Source organism: Enoplosus armatus, chromosome 10 (assembly GCF_043641665.1).
Source record: "Enoplosus armatus isolate fEnoArm2 chromosome 10, fEnoArm2.hap1, whole genome shotgun sequence".
NCBI classification, from domain to species: domain Eukaryota; kingdom Metazoa; phylum Chordata; class Actinopteri; order Centrarchiformes; family Enoplosidae; genus Enoplosus; species Enoplosus armatus.
The window spans coordinates 22,401,074-22,425,378 of NC_092189.1; the positions used below are offsets into that span (position 1 = coordinate 22,401,074).

Consider the following 24,305-nt stretch of genomic DNA (forward strand, 5'->3'; position numbering starts at 1 on the left):
GAAAATTCAATCAAATTTTGATATGATTTGGATAATTTCTTAAACGTTAAAAATATGGCTTATACTCTTGTTATATGTCACATTTCACTCCTATATAGTTCTCTTTTTTTTCATAACCCGAGGCTATTTACAAACAAAAAGGGTGGATGATGGGTGATATCTGGTCTTATTCTAAGTGCTTGACATTTTGAAAACATGGCATAAGATTTGCCTTGAAGTAAAGACACGAGGTCTGTGTAGGTGTTACATACTTTTAAAATAGGGTTAAAATCACAGGTTATCAAGAAAGATGCTCTGCATGAGAGATTAAAAAGTACGTATCACCATCAGAGACCATATAATTTAAATCAAGGGAAAAGTCATGGCACGTTGGTCAACTCCAGGACACTTAGAAGTTGGGTTGAAGGGGGGGGGGGGGGGGTGAAGAAAGGTTCAACATTAGTCTTGGTTAGATGACATTGTAAGAAGTTAATCATATTTCACCCAAAACACTGTTACTTTTTATTGAACATATCCATGAGCGGGGTCGGGATGAATTTCATGACCGTATCCACGATGCTCTCCTCTTCCTCTTCGTCGCCACAGCCGGTGGGAACCGCCTTCTTGGGACGGGTGAGGCTGCCCTCGGAGGCCTGCTCCATAGCAGCCGCTGCCTCGGCTTCCTTCTCCTCCTTCTTCTTGATGCCGTACTACACAGGAAAGAGAAAAAGAAAAACAAGGCAACAATATTATTTTCTCTAGGGGCGGTTAGGTGGATGTTTTCAAGTTTTAGAATTTCTAAATTAGTACATTTCTGGGATCTGGGATCTGGAGTTAGTTTGACATTTTGGGAAAGATGCTTATTTGCTTTCTTGCTAACATTTGGATGAGACGATTGAGACCACTCTCATTTCTTTCCACTACTAGAGCCAGGAGGTAATTAGTTTAGCTTAGCATATAGAGTGAAAGCAGGGGGAAACTCCAGACTCCAGCTCCTCTGGCCAGGGTCCTAAACCTAACCTTAACCCTGCAAGCTGTAGAAATGCCTCCAGAGAGTCTGTGCACACCACTCATTATGTCCAACTTCAATGAGAAACATTGTAAATTGCAGAAGGGACCCCCATGACAAAAATGTGATTTCCTAGTACCTTAAACACTATATGATTTCTATGTTGGAACTCACTTCAAAAGTAGGCAGGAAGCCAAGTGCTCGCTCACTGCTGTGCTGGACAAAACTTCCTATGAATACTGTGTCAGACTTAAAAATGTGACAATTTTTACTCCAAAGATAGAGACCCGTGAGGCGTGACATGATCATTTCATGCATTTGAGGTAAATTGGTTGAAAATGATGACTGCTCTTGCAAAGTAATTCATATTTCTTCATTTGCATGAATTAGCTTCAGGCTGCTTCCTCATGAGGTTTAAGCACACTGTACTGTAGCCTTTTGGGTGCTGCTTGAACAGCAGTTACAATCGATTTCTCAATTAGATGCAGAGTTGGAACTGAACAGAAATGTGGATTTTGTGCTTGTGCTTTTGTGTTTGGGACTGCACAATAATTAGACCTTCCTGGATATTTTGTATACCAATTACCGGCAGAGGATCTCAGCGGGTGTAATGGACAATGCTAACAATTAGCTTACAAAACCCCCGAGCCCCAAAAGACTTCTATTAAATCAAGTGTGTGTTTAGAGGAGAAAGAGCACAAAATCGCAATTTAAAAAAATTGACAGAGCAGCAACAGCAGGGAAATCTGTTTCACCAGCGCCTTGATGGTAACAATCTTGTGCAATTCAAGTCATCTTTCTGTAATACTGTACCGTAAAAAATTCATTCATTCATGTCACACAGCTTTTACTTTCCATTGGCAACAATGAAGTACTATATCCAAGGTCAAGATGAAGTCCACATCCTGCTGTGTCTCTATTTATACACCTATAAATAGTCTGGAAAAATCTCTGGACTCTTGGGTTGAAGTAAAAATCACCTTGTTATGTTAAAAATAAAGCTGTCTATAGTTCATAAAAAGCTGATATTTTGGAGATACAAGGTTTTTATACTGACAACAACTTGAAACAAACAGGTCTGGACAGGCTAGGACAATTTATCACTAATGCTGCATGTCAGCTTAAACACTGCTTCCTTAACTGAACTTGAAGCTTTAATGAATCTCAGCAGATGAGATGAGAGTGGAAGATATTAGTTGTAATTTGAAGATAATTTGAAACCAGTATCTTGTCATCTTTTGTTCCAGTGTAAAAGGTTCTGGATCTGTGTTCACTGTTACCTAAAGTATACTGTATGCGTGGTCCTGGTTTGAGCAAAACCAATACAGTTGGACTGCAAGGAAAAGGTTGCAGAGCACAGGAAGGGCAGCAGGCTGAGCGATGGTTGATCTTGAGGCAGAGATGTGGAAAATGAGCTGGACTCCTCCATGACCTCTTCGCTGCTCTCCCAGGTGCACGTTAATGTGATTCTGGAGCAATAAATATCTTAAAGGAAAACTACTAGTGTCCATTTCCGCTGTGAACATGTGCACAGGGGCAGTAGGAGCATCTCTGTTTGTGCTTTTAGAGAGGAGCACTATAGGTTTGCTGGGGGGGGGGGCAACAAAGTCAAAAAGTATGCAAACATAAAGCTTTTCATCCTTTTCTTTTACCATTGAAGTCGGCATCCAGCTCAATATTATCTTCTGTCACAACTAAACAATCCTTTTGTCAAACTTTGATAAATCAAAGAAGGAAACATTCTTTTCGGTGTTGTAAATGAACACACAATAAATAGATAAACACTGACAAATAATAGCAGCAGGTTGGTGGTTTGACAGCTGCTTTAATTCTGGTCTTATATTTTGCTCAACACTGGATATGAAGGACTCATCCTGCAGCCCCCTGTCAGACAGTAAGATGTGGCTTTGTGATCTTATAACACAAATCTTTTGTGTTATAAGATCAAATGGTACATCAGCAATAAATGCCAACTCAGTTACTGAACAAAGAACGATGCTGCTATACCACTTAAGTTAATGTGGGGCAACAATCGATCAGCAGGAAGCTGCAGCGTATAAAACCATCAGTGAAAGGCAGAGCAGAGATCATATCTAATTCTTGGACTGATCTTCCTCCCCGGCATGTTTATGGCTACAATAACTGTAGACCAGTTAAACTAATTCACAATTTCATGACAAGAATTGCATCTTTTTTTTGTAAGAAATATTTATACTACAACTATACAAAGTACACATTCCAGTTCACATACTGGCAAAACTATCACAGTCCCATCAGCGTCAGCTGTACTTTTTGTTTTAGTGCTAATCAGCAAATGTTAGCATGCTAACACACTAATGTTTGCTGGTATTAAAATTTTGCTCAAAATAATGAATGGCTGTTTACTCTTACTCTCATTATTATTTAAACTTGATCATTAGCTTTCCTTTACTTTCACTGAGTTCTTTGGCTTAATATCAAACTCAATCTGCCACATGTGACAAACATTTTTGCAGTTGGTACATAAAACAAAAATGTGATCCAGGAGGCCTTATGTTTCCCTCTGACAACTAATGCAAAATAGCTGCTACTCAGAGAAGCAGCTGATCGAGAATTAAAGATCCTTTGGCTTCAAGTCAAAGACACGAAATCTGCAAAATGGTTGGAGACTCTTGCAAAAGATTTGATAAGTGGAATCATGTCTTAGTTCAACCCCCCAAGAAATGTTTTTTCTTGGCTTTCCATCCATCCATCCATTTTCTTTTCCATCCCTGCTTTTCCAGGGCCGGTTCACAGTGGCAGCAGGTTAAGCAAGGTAGTCCAGACGTCCGTCTCCCCAGCAATGTTTTCCAGCTCCTCCTGGGGGATCCCGAGGCCAGATGAGATATGTAATCCCTCCAGCGTGATCTGGGTTTACCCCGGGGTCTTTTACCAGTTGGATATGCCCGGAAAAACCTCCAAGTCGCCCGGGAGGCATCCTGATCAGATGCCTGAACCACCTCAACTGGCAGCGGCTCTACGCCGAGCTCCCCCTGGATGTCTGAGCTCCTCACCCTATCTCTGAGGCTGAGCCCAGTCACCCTGCGGATGAGGAAACTCAATTTGGCCGCTTTTCTTTACTCTATGCCAGAAAAAACATTGGTTTGATTGGTTGATGGATATCTCCTCTGCACCTCCTTCTGCTCCCTTGTTTGTTCTCTGCTTTCCCTCCGTGCCTCCAGTTCCGTTCTCTTGTCTGAGTCAGTCTCTCTCTCCCTCTCAGACTTGATCCACAGTAACAAAGGCCTGTGTCAGTTGAAGTGAAGACAGTGACGCTTAGTCAGCCCCTCTCCACTTGCTATAATCAAACACTTCCCAAAGATATGCTGTCATATTGCTCTGCCTTCCTCCTCTCTATTCTTTCACAATTGTTCCAAAAGTAAACTAAAGAATCACTGGGACTCAGTGGACTGCAGAGCTGATCCTCAAGCTACAAAGATAGCTTTAAAGGGCAACACATGGAAAAGTTTCCAACTCTACTTGAAAGCCCTCAAAGAGTGTTCAAGTCAAATATTCAATGAAATATCAGCAATGTCAAGAGGAGTATTTGACTGCAAGCTGCAGACACTTTGATACCATCAATTAACATTTTATTGCAGATTAATTAAACAGTACGTATGAATTTATCAAAGACAAGATCGTCTTGGCAAGACCAAAAAAGGAAAATGTACGTGTTAACTGAACTGCACACAGACATTTTGCTTTTGAGTTTTTAAAATGACACTGAAATTTAAGTCATCGTGATCGTATTGGGGTGCTGGCAGATTTGCATGGCAGGATACAACTTAAAGTGGGTGGAAAAATATGTCTTCTTGCAACTTGGGTGAACAGATCCTTCAGCAAAACTCTAATTGAGAGTGGATATTGTAGGATATAACTACTTAATATAACTAATCTAATCCAACATTATGGGCTAAGTATGCTTCTACCAGTATGCTTCGCACGTAGACCTTTCAGACCGAGCGGGTTGGGAGGGGTGAGAGGGTTTCAGACGCTGTCCAATTATTCGACAACAACTTCACTACCATTCCTCTGAAACATATTAGCCAGATGTGTGATCACTATTTGTAGAATAGAACGAGTTTAATGTGAACTGAACTGTACTGAATATGTTCAGTTGTGTGCTCTTTAAAAAATGCGTGGTAGTGTTGCCTCAGAGAAGTTGTGCAGCAGGTAACATCTCCCAACCTTTCTTTAATAAATCGTCTAGGGAATAAACAAGGGCGTGAACATTCTTTGTTAACTTGTTATCTTTGTTAGCTGTACTGAGCTGTATTTTCTTTTTACCTTATCCCTGATGCCCTGTCGGATGTTTTCTCTCTCTGCTTCCATTTTTGCATATTTGGCCTTCCTCTCCTCCTCCTGTTGCCTCAGCGCCTCTTGCCTTTCTTCCTCTTTTTTCTGAGCATCGGGATCCTTCTCCTCCTCCCCACCAAGCATCTTGCCCATGTCTTTGGTGGCCCCTGTTGTTGGTGGTGATAGAGAAAGAGAAAATTGATAAATGAAACAAATGTCAAGCAGAAATCTTTTAACGAGTGACACTGGCAATTCACAGTAATTGCACATAATAGATCTCAGCTATCAGCTGTGGCTGAGCATTTGATGTGAACAAAGGAACATCTAAGATTTGGATAATTCAACAGACATTGCTTTGTATTTCAATCCTCTTTCAGGCCAGTGAAAGAGCAGCTCAATCTGCCCTCGACTGAACCAAAGACAAAAGTGTTGGACAATAGAGGGAACAAGAGGTGAACGTCATGAATAAGAACCTGAGATAAAAGGCACTGCAATAAATTATTAGCAATTCTCTCGATTGCCTTTGTGCTGCTCACTTTGGCCTTTGCCATCACCGACAGGAATTTACATCCTCACGCAAAGTGTCCACTTGGACTATGGGTCAAGACCTGAGAACAAAAGGCTTGGAGTGCTGTTGAAAGGACCATAATAAACAGACGCTGATCCCATCTCTTGGCTGTACTTGTTAGATATGCTAAACAGGACATCATGCACATGTTAAAAAGGTACTTATTATTATATCCTGTGTTTACAGCGTTGGTCTGGATGTTGTAGCTTTGACTTTTATGTTCCTTATTTGGATCACTTCTAATGCTAATGATTTTGGAATTTAAGCATTTCCTACCATTGCTGTTGCTCTGGATTGGAGTTCATATTATAAATGTAAATGGTTTTATTCAATGATGAGAGACTCTAGAAAGATGCCAACAAGTCATTTTGATTAGGTTCTCTTCTTGATGAAGATTGGCTTATTTAAAAAGCCTGCAGGCACCGGCAAAGCTGTCTCTGACATCCTACTGTATCTAGACTTCTTCCTCTGTCTGTGTGAAGCATCTGTTGTGTGCTACAGGCAGGAAATGACATGCTTCATATGTCACTACACCGCTGGTGTGTTTTGCCTTATCCCAGCATCCCTAGGAATTCTGTTCATATTGGATTCTGTAATTTATGTCCAGTGCCAACCCGGGAACAAGTATGCCCTTTATGTAGGGACGTGCAGAGTCAGGTTGTGAAGGTTGTGTTGGTGGATGGGTGTGTTTCCTTATCTGTTGCCTTACGTTCACTTTTTTAAAAATTGGAACCATGCCATATCTTTCCCTAACCTTAACCACTGTTAGACAGCCCGAGCGGTCTATGGAGGCAAATGAGGAGACAAACTTTTCCCAATTTGTAGTATTTTATTTTTCTGAGCACCGTGCACACAAAACACTCTGACTGACGCCTTCTATAATGATGTCTGACCTACCTGGCTGGAACATACCACTTACATCTAGGTTTACACAGATATTCCCACATATAAATATACAATAAGTATTTACATAAAAACCATTACCAAAAATATATACATTCTTGATAAATATGTACACCCCCAAAATCTACTATAATAAATATCTTACATAAATAAAAACATCCCCCCATGCAACCAAACTCCCCTCTACCCCTATCCGTTACCCTCCCGGATTTGTTAAAATATATCTGTGTGTTTTCTTACCTGTGTAACTATCTGTAAATATGTTTGACCAATTATACGTCTATTCTCGTCATAACATTTATTAACAATACCAGCCGTAGTAATGGCGACCCGTCGTTACTAATCTTAACCATACACGATGTGTCACAGCTGCAATCACTCCCTAACATTAACCACACTGTAGCCACCATGCACAGTCGTTACGGAAAGAAAAAAGTTTAAAAAGTTGGCAGTGAATGTCAAAAAATGTCTGCTGGCGTGTGCACATCGTCAACACTGCTGGAGCTGTCAGGACTCAGATGAAGCCATTTGCTGCCTTTCACTCTTGTACGACATGAAAACAACTTCCACAGAGAGAGCGAGGGATACTCCTTCACAGTTAACATTTTTGTTTTGTCAGTTGCTGTTGTACTTTTGTTGTACTTGAGCAAAGTGTTTTCACAAGTGTAATGCTTCCATGTCAGACACACACACACACACAGGAACAGATGCTACACTCCCCAGAAAACAGACTCTCTTACTACCTTTATTGTGATGTTTGAATTTGAAGTTGAAATATGTAATAAGGCATTCTTTTGTAAATGATAATGTGAAACGTAAACCAGACATAAACAAACACGATAAACACTGTATGACCCAGGTGTAGTCCTTTATGCTTGTTATACAATAGACCTTGACTGCTCCACTCCACCCCTCTACTTCATGTGTTACATGGCAGGACTCTTCTCATTACACTCTGAGCAGCAAGAACATTGTCGGGTTTACTGCAAGCAACACCCTCATAAAATAAATACTGGTTTTATCCTAATAATATAATAATAATGCCCCAACTATAACAACTTGAAAGGCCATAGTTCAAATCAGGAAGTTGCACAGACTAATCTTGAGTGTCACCCTGAGTGTTGAGCTGCTCCTGCAGTGCTTTTGAACATTACCTTTACAAGGGGCTCCGGCTGTGTGTTTTCACTCCAGAGGCATTAGCTATTCTTTCCAGCTCAGTGGCTGGAAACAAGCCAGCGCTCTAACAGTGGCCCGACCAACCCTGAACCCACCGCTCTCTGCTCACTTCCTAACTCGCAGGAAAGAAATGTCCTGATTTTAACGAGAACTGGACCTCCTGGACCACACCGAGGTCTGGCTCTCTCCCTGCCCCTGCCCTCGAGTCCAGCACACTTCCCTTCGCTATTAGCGCCTCTGCCTGCGCCCCGGTCTGTGCTCGGCTGCTATGCTGAGCCTCGCAGGCTCCCTGGAGGAACGACGCAAAGACACAGCCATCTGCTTCAGCTGTGAAACCGATGAGACAGCGTTGACCTTGAGGTTCTTGGCTGCGGTCCGAACTTGCCGTGTTGACGGACCGGGACAAGCCCCGGCCCTTAGTCATACAGAGCAGGGTGACTGCTAATTAATAAACAGAGAGATCGTGTTTTTTTCATTAACTCTTCAGTTTTTCGAATGCATGACGCGTTGGCATGCTAAGAATGCATTACTGTCATCTCTGGCTTTTTCATGTCAGTGTAACAAGTGTAAAACATACAGATACATGATATGCATAAAGGGGCCATCAGTATGGTTATACAGTAAAGTCACTGGCTGCATTTCATTTAGACAAGACAAACGTCAATCAAAAGAATACTCGTAAAGTTTCTTCTAACAAATCATAATGTCAATCACACACGGTTTGTGTTTGTTCTTTGTTACATGTATTATAGAGAATCAGTGTATGTAATACATAAAGTTATAAGATATATAGATACGAAGTGAAAGAATCAGAGGAGGGGTCGCCACTTTTTGAGACTCTCACCTATCATTTGATTTATCTAGCAAACTGCTGCGCTGTGATTCAATATTTAGAAATAACTGATGAAAGTTACTGTACCTGTAGTGAATAAGTAATGAAGGAAGTCTAAATATAAACCATGTTTTCACCTGAAGGTGTAGAATATATTCATGTTGACAAAACTGGTGGCCTCATATCAACCCTGATCCGTCTCACCTTCCACATAGATTTGAGGCAGCGAGAGACGGTCAAGGAGTCAGAAAGATGCTTTGAGTTTCTCTCAGTTCTGCAGCTGATATCCATGTTCTGAGGGTAAGAGTTTCCAAGTATTTGGGTTTAATTATTAATCACATATGCTTATAGAACATTGTAGAGTTACTTTCTTGCAGTAACACTCATAAGAATATGTCTTAAAGAGTCTTCCTGTCTCTCTCTGCTTTGCCACAGGCCAAATAGAGCTGCTGAATGAGACTATAAACTTTCTCTCTGCTTTGTTGCTGGTAGCTTGAGGAGATTTCCCAAATCTTGTATGCATAGCAATCTTTATAGAAGCTGAATATACTCTGATGGAGAATATCCCTCATCACTTCAGGGATAATAAATTCTTCTTTGGCTGAGCTGAACAGAGAAACTTCTGAAATTAAAACTTTAGAGTCTGCAGATTCAAATTAAAAATAGCACGACACACTTTACATGTTGTTTGAGCTTAGATTTTATTAGATGTATCTTCCTACTTTCTTGTCATCATATTCTCACCTTCTCATTAGCACTGCCACTGATACTGAAATGTTAATTTGTGTAAGCGAAGTCAATAAAGTTGTATTTAAAGTATAAAGTATTTTTAACCTTAGAGTAACTCAATCAGACAATCTGACACATCTAATTGTAACAAATGAAGATTGTGTCAAATTATGTTTAATTTAGTCTAGATTTGTCTAATTACTCTGCAATTACAATTACACTCTTATGCAGGCCCTAAATCAGCTGTAATATCAGACAGATACACCTCTTATCTCTGCTCTACTGCGGATGATTTTTACCTCTTTGCAATTGATGCCACTTTATCTCTTGCATTTCACATGTTGCAGTGCCTCTCCCAAACCTCCACATGAGTAATCTCGATGCTCAAAGCTAATTAGCTCGTCTGATTGTGACAAAGTTGCTGTGTAGCGGCGTGAGACAGTTGACGTTCCCAAAAGCCTTTGTGTCATCAAAAGCTGCCAGCTGTGGAGTCTGGGAACGGTAAGCAAAACGAGAAAGCTCCAGAGGAAGAGCCGAGAGCCTTGGCTATGGTTAGAAAAACACTGAAACGTGGTTTAAAGTACTTAATTAGAAAGCACAATAAACATTTCATCCCTCAGCACGATGCTAGAGCTACTTGTTGATTGCTTAAATGGTTGTACAAGGCAACTGCAAATAAAGGTTTAACTGGAGTTTCCTGCCATGAGACATTATTAGTCTGATCCCAGCATATAGTATACTACCTGATAGACCTTTCTGGAGATTAAACAAGTCTTCCAAGTACAAGAATCTAGAAGAAAGAGTATTGACAAAGTACAGGACAAAAACAGCGTTCGACCCGATGACGGTAAATTGCATGGTAATCCTTCCAACAGTTGTCGAGACATGTCACTCTGAATTACAAATGCTAACCTGTTGGTGGCGCTTAAAGAAAAAGTCAGAATCACCAAAGTAATTAGGTTTCATCCTCGGGGCACCGTGGACATCTGGACCAGAGTTCATGGGAATCCGTTCAATAGTTGTCGAGACGTCTCACTACAAACATGAAAAGTCTGTAGGCTCAGCAGGCTTCGTTCCCTCTGTGGACAATGAATGTCTGGACTAACTTTCATGACAATCTATTCAATAGTTATTGAGATATTTCAGTCTTGACCAAAGTGGCACCAACTGACCGACGACCTGACAGACATTTCCATCCCCAGAATGGGTAAGAACATGTTTTAAGTCATCCCATTAATACACAGTACAAACCTCACCTGTTTATTGACATCACTGCTATGACTCTGGACACCTAGTTATCCGTGCTGTAACTCATTACAGTTTTAAAAGGACTCTTTAGGTCGACTGAGGGCTGATCTTAAAACAGAAGAAGGCTTTCTCTGCTTAGCGGGAAAAGGAGTAGAAACTAAATTAGATCAGGGAGAAGTTGGGAAGTTATGGATGGGTGGATCACTTTGTGGATTGGACTGTGCAGAGTTATATAAAGGCTGGCTTTAGATTTGGAGGGGGTGTGAAAACATGAGGAGGGAGTGTCTGGAAGTATCTGTGGTGCTCTTTGTGTGTGTGTGTGTGTCTGCTGGGTGTTAAAGAATGAGAACAAAATGTGCAGCTCTTAATTCCCGCTATGCATCTGTGCATGTATGATGTGTGTGTCACAGTAAGAGTGCAGAGTCACAGTGCACCGTCAGAGCAGAGCATAATCAAGTGCGTGTCCTTCAGGTGCATTTGGGCTCCGAGAGTGTTTCCACTTGTGTGTATTTGTGTGTGTGTGTGTGTGTGTGTGAGTTGCATGTTTCATGCTGACGGATGGGTGAGACCACATGAGAAGAGACCCCTGTGGAGCCCAAAGGCACACGAAGAAGGACAGAGAGAGAAAAAAGAGGGCTGAAGTGGAAGAAAAACAGGAAAGCAGGACAGGAATAAGGTTAACTAGAATGAGAGTAGGATGATTTCCTCTTCAACACAGCAAATTAGAGAGATCGATAGAGAGAATGAGCACGGATAAGTAAGAAAAAAAGAGTGACAGACTAAAAGTAAAAAGGCTGTAACAAGGACAACTGAAAAAGCTGAGAGTGATGCACAAAATTTACATCGATGAGCACTAGAGAAGAAAAGAGGACAAGGGGTGTTTAGGGAAGAGAAAAAAAAGAATAATGACCAGAAAGAAAGGATATTGAAGAGGAACAAAGTAAAAAGAATGAGAATGATGACTGAATGATAATCGTGAAAGGTTAAGAGGAAGATACAATAAAACTGACAGATAAAGAAAGATGAGAAACTGATTTAGAGAGAGGAAGATGGAGAAAGATGATATAAAAAGGGTAGAACCAGAGATATAACGGGAGATACTGCAGGAAAAAAAAGTGAGAGAGAGGAAACAGCGGGACCAGCTCAAGGACTCTGTGTTCCTGCTCTCCCATCTGTCATCAGTCCTCAGCAGTCCCACGGCTGTCGACCTGCGGGTCCCTGCTTTAACCCCCACCACCCACACCAGCGGTACACGCCATCATCATCAGCCTCCTTCCCCGGGATGGGCGGGAAGGTGGTCCCAACACCCAGTGGAAAGACCACCAAGGGAACCTTACTGTATAGCAGAAAACCACATGGAGCCCCATTTTCAACCACCTTTCCAGCAGCAGCAGCAAACAAGCACTGATGAACCCACAGCACACTAACAGCCAGGAACACCAGCGGAGGCACTATGTGGCCTGACGCATATCAAAAACAAAAGGACAAGAACTAGGAAGCCATTTACAATCACTGTCAGAGTAACAAGGCTGCTTTCAGTTATCTGAAAAGCACAACTGGTCATGCTTTCTCCAGGACACACACATAATCAAGTTGGTGTTCATGGATCTGATAATCACATCATGCACGGTTTATGGCGTTTGAATTTGCCTCGACTGGATGAAAACAAAGTGTTGCTGAGGGAGAACCAGGTATCAGTGGGGGTGTCCATGTCCACATCTCGCCAACTGCTCAAAGGACATGTAGCAGTCATGGCTGCATTGTGGCGCTTTAAAAGAGCTGTAGCTGTATTCCAACTCCTACACAAAGTTTTATCAATGTCAGACCTTGAAAAGATGAAGAAAAATCTTTTGTTCGAGCACGACTGAGTCACTTTTCACACCGAGCTGTCTGTGCCGGACCTTGACAACTATTGACTCTATCTGAGAGACTGGTTTGGTTTTTGGAGCACAGTTGTCCTTGGAGAGCTCTAACAACCCTGTGTGAAAGAGGAAGAGAGAGTCCTGCTCGGTACAGAAAATTGCTTCTATATCGCCAAGAGTGACAGGCTGCCCAGGGAGCGATTATTTTATAGCTGAATGGTGCCAAGTTCAATCTCTTCTAAAGTGTCCTTAAGCAAGACGTGGAGCACCTTCCTTTCCTCTTGCATTCATGTTGCTGGGTGCCTTTAGTGGCTTAACTCTGTCTTGCCCGGTCAATTGCCTGAGTCTTGTTTGTAGTAACAGTTTTTTTTTATTGTGCCTGTACGTGCTTTTAGATAAAAATTTGATCAACATCTGGGAAATGGTATTGTGTATTGTTTCTTAAAATTTAGTCTACAAACTAATAAGGAGTGATTTGAAGAAAAAAAACAAAGCTAACCCGAAAAACCACATTGAATTAAAGGCACCAAAGTCAAAGCTAAGTGAGAACCTCAGTCCCAGAGCGTGTGGAAATGTAGGAAGCATGTCGGCAGTCGAAGTATTTGACAAAGCGGACAGAAACCCAGAGTGATTTTTCATCTGCAGGAAGCGAAATGGAAAGAGGACACTGTGGAGATGTGAGATATCCTCCGCAGCAAACCTCAGTAGATCTCTGGGGTGCATGGGAAATGGAGGCTTGAGGTACATCATTCCTGTGCTTTATCACCCGTTCGCAACCATTATCATTGGAAGACAGCCTCACAGAGTCTGGCCTTGTCGATGAGCGAGCAGGGACGGGCCACATTTATCACCTCTGACGTTGGCCCCAAGGACGAGGCAAGCCACCCACACACACACACACACACACACACACACACCCACACACACACACCCACACTCACACACACACACACACACACTCACACACAGAATGCAGGTCACCACAGCACACATTTACTTTTAGATTTCTTAGTTTATCTTTGTAATATGTGCAGACAAATCACATTCAACTAGATAAATAACACGTCAATCATGGAAATGAGCAAATAAATAAAATGTACATTAGATTTGAAAATCTGAAGACAAGCTTACGATCACAGCACTCAACATGAGATGAGCATTATATCTCCCAAGAACCAGAAAGACACAAATCCCAGTTTTCATCAAAAACTACAATACATGAAGCTAAAAATACACCGAAATGCAATCATTCTCTCCCTGGTGAAATAAAATGTCACCAGGATAATATCACTTTAGCACTTTCATCGTGATGACCACTGGCTCATTATATGATATCTGGCTTTGTATGGAATTTCATTCTGATAGCTTCTTCTGGCTCTTCAGATAAGAGTTATCTGCGGTGGCGCTCTAACAGCCCCCGACAGCTCGGGATGGCACGTTTGGTCGCGTGCCAGAGATCATGGAGAGCAATCGCAGAACTTCATAAGCAATTACTCTGGAGTCGCTGCAGTAATGAGTCATGGAGGTGACGCTGCGGCAGGACTCTACCCACCGCAGAGTCATGGGGGAGGTGAAACGCAGGAAAGAGAGGGGAAAGTTTACCACATACAATATTTCTATTCGAAATAGACCCATTGAAGTTATATATATATAGATATGAAAAAGATCTGCATGCTAAATGAGGAAAACAAAATCTGCATTTCAGAAGAGCGGATGTATGTACTGTACTGCGATAACCTTGCTGTAGATAAGCAGTCAGGATTCAGAGAATTACCTGGACTACTATTAGTACATGTTATTAATATCTTCTGTAAATTGCATGTTCTCTTGTATCATTTTAACAACCACTTTTTATATATATTAATCATCGTTAGCTAAAACATTAGCCATTGCTGCTCCATTTTCACTGTTATTGATCCAACATAATGGTTGCTACGCTTCCAGATTTTTGCCCTAATAAGTAAGTTTGGATAATAAAAAGAGTAATATTTTTGCTACATGCTGCCTTCATGAATGGACTAGACTCATTTTGGATGCTATAGGTTCTGTTTTTGTGAAGTGTAGTATGTAGACTACTTCAGCTAAGTCTACGTCTTATTGATCAAATGAACACAAGTCAGCCGGAGTGACCCGGACCTCCATGTCGACAAGGGATAATGGTTTTTGTCCTACAGGGATCAATAAGGTGTCAGACGGTAATTTGAAGGCATAATCTTACACCAGCGATTTTTTTTTCCAAGGCTATGTCTGGTTTTGTGATCTGTGTGTACTTACATTAAAGGAAAATCTAAAAATAGCCTGCCAGACGGCTCATTAAATGCATGTGTGAGAGACAGGGGTGTTAATGCAGACTTCCTTAACATAGTGAAGAGTCACGCAAAGTCACACATTACATTCAAGGACAAATGTTTGGGTTTAATACTTAGTGATGAAGGACATTTAGTTGTTTTAATGGTTATTATTCAAATAGTCAATTATGCATGTTGTCTTCCTGGTCAGAATACATTTTCGGTTGGAAAAGTGGGATAAAATACTTCCAAGACGATGGGAACTGCTTCTTTTCACCTGTCATTTCCCCTCAGAATGAACCATGTGCATCTGTCTTGACAGTTCAATAAGCTGCATCAAGCTAGTGATCCCTGATGGGGTATAACCTTGGAAGTAATTCACATGACATCAGTCCGAAGAAACGGAGCACAAATGGTGTCTCCCAGGTGTCCATCCTTGGTCTCTTACAACCCACTCAGTTTGTGTTTAATCCATTTTTACTTTTGTGTTCAAAGTAATACGGCAAGTTACTTTAAGAAACATTTAGCGCCACATTTCTGTGTGATATTGTGTTTGTTCATTGCCTGTTTCTTCACCTTAATGTCACTCCATGCTGTTCCTTCAATACTCTGTCTGATCGTTCACTGTAAGTTTTCAGTCAATAACTAGTAATGAAGAGCACCCCAAAAATAGCATCCGTTTCATCTGCTCCATATGTGCAACAAACAGCAGCTGTCGACAACTGTGGAAGAAGACAGTCCCCTGAAACATCTAGAAAGCAGCACGACATTCAGAACTACTAAATCCAAATCATAAGATAATACATACTCTCTGTACTTCTTAACTGTGCTATAAAGCCATGCTAGAGAGCCTCACTGAGGGTTTCTCTCATCAGACTTTCTGAAAAGGTGAAACATGCTCCTGTGGTTTATTATCCATAGTTTAAGATAAATGGTTATCTATTACAGCTTTGCTATTAGAATTCAAACCCTTCGTGATTTTAACAATGTTAAACAATTTGTTAGTATACAAAACACAACAGCTGCCATATAGTTTCACATGGTAATAGGTGATTGTAACTTTTGATTCCAACTTTTTAGCTGAACTCTTTCCATGCCACCTCGATTTTACGGTTTCACTTCAACTCTCTATTACAGTTCAGATGCTACCGCTAACTAGCAAGCCTATGACAGTAGCTTTGTGGAGATGCTGTTATGTGACAGAGGAGAAGAAGGTAGGTAATCCACCCTAGAGCCAAAGGGGTAGAATCATATTTAAGTACACAGTTCACTGATTAAAGCTATCATTACTTCTGGAAGTTTTGGCTATGAACGAATTATATATTCACGGTATAAAATCTTTAGTTTTAAGTTATCAGAGAAAAGTTTTTATACCGGTAGACTGTAGAAACTTTTCAAACTAAGGTTATTTATTTGAAGCTGTGTTATAACAACTCATGTCAATCAATCAATCAATGTCAATCAGCCACTGAGGTCATCATCAAGGCCCTATTATAATTGGCTTATTGTGTGCTGCTGCTGTTGGCTTTGTTCTGTCAGGTCTCCTACCTGACAGAAATATTACATCCGAGTCAGACGTGGCAAAGATTTGTGAAACTCTTCGTGGAGCTGAATAATTGCTTCTGATAATTGCTTTTGAGAGGAACAAAGCACAAGTGTCAAATTAAAAATAAATGATTGGATTTGTCAACTAATTAGAAAACAATTAAATACTAAAGCTATTGATTGATTTTATATTTAAATGCTGCATTTGTCTTATAGGACTTAAAAATGAACATTCTTAATTTTATTAAAGAAGTTTATATATAGCTAATGATAGGAATTACTTTGCTAGAATGGTGGCAATCATGGTGTTACTAAAGTTGTCATATTTCAAAATTGTTTCATCTTGTCACAAATTTCTGTAAAATGAGATAGTGAGAGTGAAAGTCAAAAGATCTCTTAAAAATATGCTCAAATGACTAGTTTGTTATCCATCTTTTTCTTTTGCATGTTGATGTGATTTACTGTATCACACCTGGACCTGAAAATCTTCACTCCTATTTTCATTTGTCCTATTTATACACATCCTACATACCTGAGATGTGACTTCTAACACTTTTAAATCTTGACATACCAGAGCCAATTAACAGGTTAACTAATTAACAGATTCCTTTATCTCCCCCTGTTACTGTATGCAAATGAACGTGAACATAAGCATCAAACGTGCCTGAAACTGAACTTAACCTGAAGCGATCTACAATATGTTGATTGATAGTTGGCATGACTTGGTAATCAACTCAGCTGGGAAAATTAGCACTCAGTTTTCTTATTCTACATAGTACTGACAAATTCTCAGATGAGAGTCCCAACATTAAAAACTGAACTCTTCCACATGCATGAATGGAAAAGGGGGGTTTGCTTAATCTGCCAACCAAGAGCTTCGTTTAGGAGAATCCATCAATCCTAGATTTGCATTTTCAGTAGTAGTATTTCCCACATGACTCCAGATGCTAATGCGGCTCCCTCTTCAGCTCTGCAATAAAATTCCCCATCATCCGTGCAGTTAAAAGACTCTTTCACATTAAGGACAATAGCAGCTTCTGACACGGCTTTCTTTTTACACAGTTTCCGGATCTATCATCTAGAAGTCAAAGATCTGACCTTTGCCATGATGACATCCCTTTCTGTTTGATAAAAGATGTCAAATGGCAAAAGATGTCTTGGTGTTCTGTTGCATGGATTTAAGAAAAACACACATATATATATATATATATATATATATATATATATATATATATAATATAAACAGAGAATCGAAATTGAATCCCGAATTTCAGTACAAAGTTTGAGGAAAGTCATCTGTTCAAAGCTTCGAGCTCCTTTGAGAGCACTGCCGTGCTGCTGTTACCTTCTGCAATAGGCATTACCATGAAAACCCCATGCAGCTAAGCTGGCTGAGATCCTCTGTGGGTATGTATTCTCAGCATTATGCATGCCCATTGATCCCTAAGACCCAAGGCTCTGCTTCCCTCTCACCCTCCAGTTATGCTTTTAGCTCAAATTTCGCCTCCTGCCTCCACTAATATCAGGAACTTTGATTCAATCCTCCGTCCCTCCTGATGGCTTTGGAGAGCCTCAGACTGTGAATTAGCTCGAAGGATCCATGGCTTCCCGCTACGCATAATCACCCTCGCCTCATCCTCTCCTGCCACTATCTGAGTATACTCATCGATCACATGGGGGAAATCTGATTTCAATGATAACTAACACCATTACTCAAACATGAGATTGCGCCGACCTCCACGCCGTCACCCGTGGCTTGGATTTGTGTGGCTTTAGGGCTCTTTAAGCGTGTGAAATATGAAAATGCAATTCATGCCAATCCCTCTCACAGCATGAGTGGTCATGCAGGAGCAAAGACAGTGCGTCCATACAGAGTAGGAATGTGCAGCTCTGCATGGCTCAGATTAGGCTGCAATTTGTAAATGTATACAAGTGTGAAAAACGCCAACACCTGCCATCCTGTTCTGTACAATCCACGGCTATTAAATTATGTTTATTAAACACAGTATGTGACAAGTGACGCCACCAACGCTTGGACCATCAATGAAGACAAAACTGGTAAATAACTTGTAAATACTGCTGTCAGATACACTACATGCAGTGGAGTAAAAAAGTACATTTTCCTTTGAAATACTGAGTGTCGAGTAAAATTATAAAGTTACTTAAAATAAGTGTTTGGAAAGGAACCAATAAGTACATTTTACCAAGTCATTGTGAGGTGTACTTGAGTATTTGCAGTATATGCCACCTAATACATTTACCCTAGTACATTACTCTACATATATTAGATATTAAAAGTTAATGGTGGAAGATAAAGAAAATAAAGATTTAACAAACAAAACACATGGTGCTCTCACAAAATGTAACCAGATTAATCACCCAGAAGTATCTGTAGCTTCACTTAAATCAACCACAACATTAAAATGCTGCTTAAATGTTAATGCATCAGTAATGCTCGTCTGACAATATAACATAATGTTCTGACAGAGGCCATTATTCTGCCTAATGAGTCCTTACTTTTAAAACTCCATAACAAGCACCCACTTTTCTTTCTGCACAAGCTCGAAAATGACATACCCAAAATAAAATGGTTATTGCTTTAAAACCTTTATAATTACAGCATGAAACAGGTCTCTTTTGAAAGGAATCTCTTTGAAGTATACTATCATAAAGTCATAATTAGCCCAAGTGATGCTTAACTAAATTTGCACACTTTTTTGTTATTACCCCAAACTATTTTGGATGCACCTCCTGTTATAAAATACTCAACTTTTGTCAAAGATGTATTGAGATCTTAAAGATTGTTTAAACAGATAGGATTATGAGGCATTGTGCTTTCGAACAATATACTGTATAGTTTCAACCAAATGCAATGTGCAATAAGGTAACAAACCCCCCCTCCAGGCTTGTCTCCAGGACACGGCTTGTTAGGATTCAGGGGTTAAGTAAAACTATGTCAACACCACTGCATAAAATAGAATTACTCAAGTACAAGTACCTCAAAATATTGTTGAGAAAGAATATTCACATGAACACTGGTGTCAACATCCTGAGCCATCTGTGTCCTGATACACCAGTTACCACCTTCTGTTTCGAGGCCTCAAAGTCCTTCTGTCCTGTTAGCAGAAATAAACAGAAGGAATTTTAAATCTTTCCCTTAAATTCACTTGTTATAACTCCTGTATTTTATAAAGAGACCAGGTGTTCCTCGTGTTTTATGCATTTAGTGAGAGTTGGTGAAGACAAAATAAAGTTGAAAACGCTCCACTTCAAGGCCAAACCGGACCTGATACACGACTCTGACTGGCAGAGGATATGAATAAAGATGCACTGAATGTGTCTTGTCACAGAGTCACGGAGCAGGCCACAAACTCTAATGTGAAGTTCCACTTCTGACTTATTCGCCATCATCCCATCTGGAAGCCCATTGACAGCTGGTAATAAAACAGAGTTGATTCATACTGTGAATCACGGCCTGCTGAACAATCGCAGCCTATCTCTCTCTCTTTCTTCAGCTCTATAAAACCCTCCATTGAAATGATGAGATAGTATGTAATAAAACATTTCCTATCCTTTCATAAAGGGTGGCCACATTAATTCTCCGTCTCATGAATTTGCAGCATGCTGTTAATGATACAGCGTCTTTGTGTTATTACTTTTGTTAGCTTAATCAAAAGCATGTATGGCTGCATGATCATCCTCAGCTCTCACTGAGCTCTGTGACCTCTCTGCAGTTTGGCTCCTTTCTCACTTTGTTTTTCCGTCTCACCCACAGAAGAGAAGAGACTGATTTTCATCTCTTTGCGATTTTGTTTGATTGCTGTGCAAAATGCAAATGAAAAAGTATGCTTAAATGAAACCCAAATATAATCCGATTATTTTACAAGGTGAGATTTTACCCATCATCCCCGGTAACAGCTATAGATTCAATTCTTGGTCCCAGGTCCATACTACATACAAATTCTAAGCATATTTTGAGTCTGTAGTACATTGATGTTGGAAAAGTGACGAGCTTAAGTATAGTCACAGTTGTCAGTATGCATCTTAACTGGGCAGTCAGTCCGAAAATAGCAGTTTAAAAGAAGGCAAGGTGCTGTTTTGGTGGTTAGTGAGACAACTGAACATAATCCTGGGAATGAAGTTAATAAATCCACGAGTATGACGACTTACAAGATGTCTGAATACTGCACAGCAGTGAAAAGAGCATAAAAAACGATATAACAAACAAAAAATAGTCAAACAGTATTTCAGTTATTATTTACAGTTTTATTATGTGCCTATTTATGGAGGGAATTCAGCATTTTGAATTTCAGACCAAAACAAATGCTCAACCTTTTTGGCTCTCACACCTTCCTCCAAAAAAGACACAACTCCTACTTGTCACCCTGTGTGAGTGGCAAGTAGGCGTAGTTGAGAGGAATCCAACTGCAAACAAGCAGAAAGGTGAACTTTTCACACCACACAGGTTTTGATTTCACTTTTCAGGCTGTGCTGCACGATTAATCCTCGGAGGAAGGCAGAAACTGAAGGTAAATCAAATACGTTTCATGTTTTTTTGTACTAAATGTCATTTTGCCCTGAAACTTGTCTTGACCTCCAATTTGAGAACCATAGCTGTGGCACATCCAGCCAGTTAGGTTTGAAAAGCGTGACTGACTGCAGCAGAAAAATCCCATCATGCCTTTCCCTCAACTGACTTTCAGTCATACCACATGCTCTGGCACACTTTCAGTGCTAGGTTGATGTTCTAGTATTTCTAGATGTCCTCTGATGTTCACCAGGCGACCAGACCCCTGCCTCTCCCACAGCTCTTTGAAGTTCCTCGCCGACAAAAAGAGCAAAAGAAAGTGAGCTGAGAATTGAGGTCAGCGTTGGATTCTCTGCGAGTTTTCCGTGGCGACAAGGCACTCCCTGATCTCCCCTGCTGTCTTTTCTCTTTCTGAATTTCAAGAAATATAATCCCCATGTGATGGAAGAGAGGGTGAAACAGGAGTGAAAGTGAAGGTGAGAATCAGAAAGACAGAGGGAGAGGCTGAAGAGGAGGAAATGAAAGAAAGAGAGGTGGAAAAGAAATTGAGTTGATTGTCGCCGAGGAGTAAAAGGAAGTAGAGTGTGACGGCGGGGTTTGTGATGCTGACTCATCCATGCCAGTGACCTTGGCTGGCAGAGGAAGGGGAGCCGCACAGAATATCAATGTTTTCTCCTCTACAGTGGAGCTGAGAGCGATGGGCCACACTTTACGTGTTGTTAACCATGTTTAACAAAATCTGACAAATCTGGTTACAATGAGCTTTAAAAAAGAATCTGAGGGATTTTGTAACAAAGCTTTGTGGTGGTGACACATCCACAGCTGGGCTCTATCATATGTCAAACAGTGATTGTCTAGTGGCACTAGAAGGTACCTAAATATATAAATATGAATTGGTGTGTTGCCAATGAGTGCAAATTGCCAATGCAGAGCAATTGCATATGAACATACTTTACCGGAGACTTGCTATGATATTACATTGATAAAGATAATTACAGGTTTCATCTTCAGCTGGCAGATGCTGGTTAATGACCTAACAAACTGATATTACCTAAAAGGCTAAATTAATCTAATATATCACTTACAGGCCAGTGAAAAACAACAATGATGAACTGAATTAATGTATTAGTTGTCACTGTTTGTCATTTGTGGTTATATTACATCACTCGTGCAGACGTTTCATGGACTTTAACTACATTTAAAATCAGCAGGGAAACTCCAGACGTCCGTCAGCGCGGACATTAAACTAGTTTGTTCCATGATTTGAAGACAGACGGGTCACAAATACACCTGTTAACAGCTGTTGTTTTCAAGAATTGAGTGCTTCCAATATGGCTTCTATTTAGGGAAGTTCATTACATAATCTCTGTTTGGTGGAAACATGATGGTGCTAATGCTCACGTCTCCCCAGCTTAGTTTGACTTTGTCCTGACAAATATTTTTGGTTCAGCTATTTGGACTGTGGGTGGATGTAGCTTATAAAGAGACTACACTTCAGGTACATTATATGTGTGAGAGCAGTTGTGTTTGTGAGCGTCCGTCCTGCTAAAAGCGTCCTTCAGCAAGACACTGACTCGCCTCCAGCTGCAGACCTGCTGCTGTTATTCTGATGTCTGACCTCACAATGGAGGGAGGGCAGAAAACTCAAATTTTGCACAAAAAGGGATTCTATCATTGCTTCTATTTTGTTGGTTTCATTATGCCAAACAAATTAAATCAAATGCGATGGGGTCAGTGAGTCTATTTCCAGTGTTTTGACCCCTGAAAAACAACTGTATCAAAACACATTTCCAAGCTACTCGACTACACATGGATTGCTGATGTATCATGGGAGGCAGTCAAGGTGAGGTCAGTGAGGACGCTCTGAGGTATTATTAGACAGAGAACAAAGATGGATGTTCTGTACTGGAACTCCATTCCTCTGAGGGAGAATCATTAATGCTGGTTTATCATGTCTTCATTATGAACCTTGATGAAATTATCATGTAAAAGGGGGGGATTTTCCAGATAAAGATTATAATATCAGTGTATTTCTGTAAGCCTGCGCCAACCCAGTGGGAGAGTTCATATAGAGGTTTTCTCTGCCAATGTACAACTTCCCACACATTAACTGTATTTTCCTTTAAGCAATAGAGCTACCACTAGAAGCTCGAGAAGTATTTTGGTTGGACTCTAGTTGTAAAATGCAAAGTTACAGAAGAAGTTACAAACAAAGTATGTGGGCTTTTGGGTCTTTATTTTAAAATAAGGACAGAAGGGAGAACTAGTGGAACAGTACAAAGAACATATAGAGCAATACAGAGAAGAATAATTCCTTGACAGTAACTGAGTGTTTTCTGGGTAACTTTGCTAAATAAAACTTGTAATATATCTCTTTAGATCAGTCCTGTTCGAGATACGAAGAGTTCTGAGTCGTACTCAGCAAAGTTATCCAGATAACTCCGTAAAAAGGCTTTGTGGAGCTGATCCTACACATACACCCACATGCTGTCACATACCAACACAACACACACTCATAATCCCACTTGCGGCTGCCTGGTTAGCTTCGCTCGATTTCTGTTTGCTCTCTGGGTCCGAGCTGGTCAGCAGCACCAGTGAAGCCGGCGCTCATTCAGACCCTCTGACAGGCTCGATGTCTGAGAGCCGGCGGCTGTAGATGACTCACGGTCAGAAAGATGCATTCGCCGCCTGTGTTGCGTACATACCAACACACAGCCAGTACACTGCGTATGAATCGCCACGTTAATGCATGTGACAGGAGCAGCTCACTCGGAAAATTAACCTTTATTCCTCTGGGTTGAACGAGGAATGCTGGTCGGTGGCAGACTATGTTAACCCTGGGAGGAGAAGCTTGAGTGTGCCAGGCTTTAGGAGGCTAACTGGACCTGGAAGGTGTCAGATGGGGAGCAAACTGATGTCAGAGCAGCTTAGATCGCTCAGCTGGCTGATGATAAAAGCCTGGCAAGGAACTCTAGCTCGGACACCAGACTGAGGCTGTTTATACCATGCAGTCAAGAGCCCGGAAGTCACTATTTATATCCAGTAGAGTTTCTGTACTTTGGTAGGTGTTCATAGTAGAACTTTCTTTATTGCATAGTTTTTAGTATTAAATGCTTCCTTATGATGCCCTCAAATGATATTTAATACTTTTGAAAATGTGGCTGTCTAATCCAGAACATCGGATCTTCAGCTTAAAGATGTTTACGCTCATCAGATGAACAGTCTAGGAAGTGAAGCCTCGGTTTCTTGTTGCATTGTTCACAAATTGGGGCAGTCTGTATAAAAAGTGCTTCAAGTCCTGTTAACATAATATGGATAAAAACA

At 40.7% G+C, this 24,305-nt stretch overlaps 1 protein-coding gene across 1 annotated transcript in view; it reads right to left on the minus strand.

Annotated features, from left to right (window-relative positions):
• Positions 1-494: 494 nt before the first annotated feature.
• LOC139291458 (complexin-2-like) overlaps positions 495-24,305 on the minus strand; it is a 46,254-nt gene continuing 22,443 nt past the window's right edge. Inside the window, exons 2-3 of the mRNA XM_070913484.1 lie at positions 5,294-5,469; positions 495-689 (exon numbers count right to left, since the gene is read on the minus strand). Of these exons, the coding sequence (XP_070769585.1) occupies positions 495-689; positions 5,294-5,469 (371 nt within the window). The remainder of the gene's footprint in view (positions 690-5,293; positions 5,470-24,305) is intronic.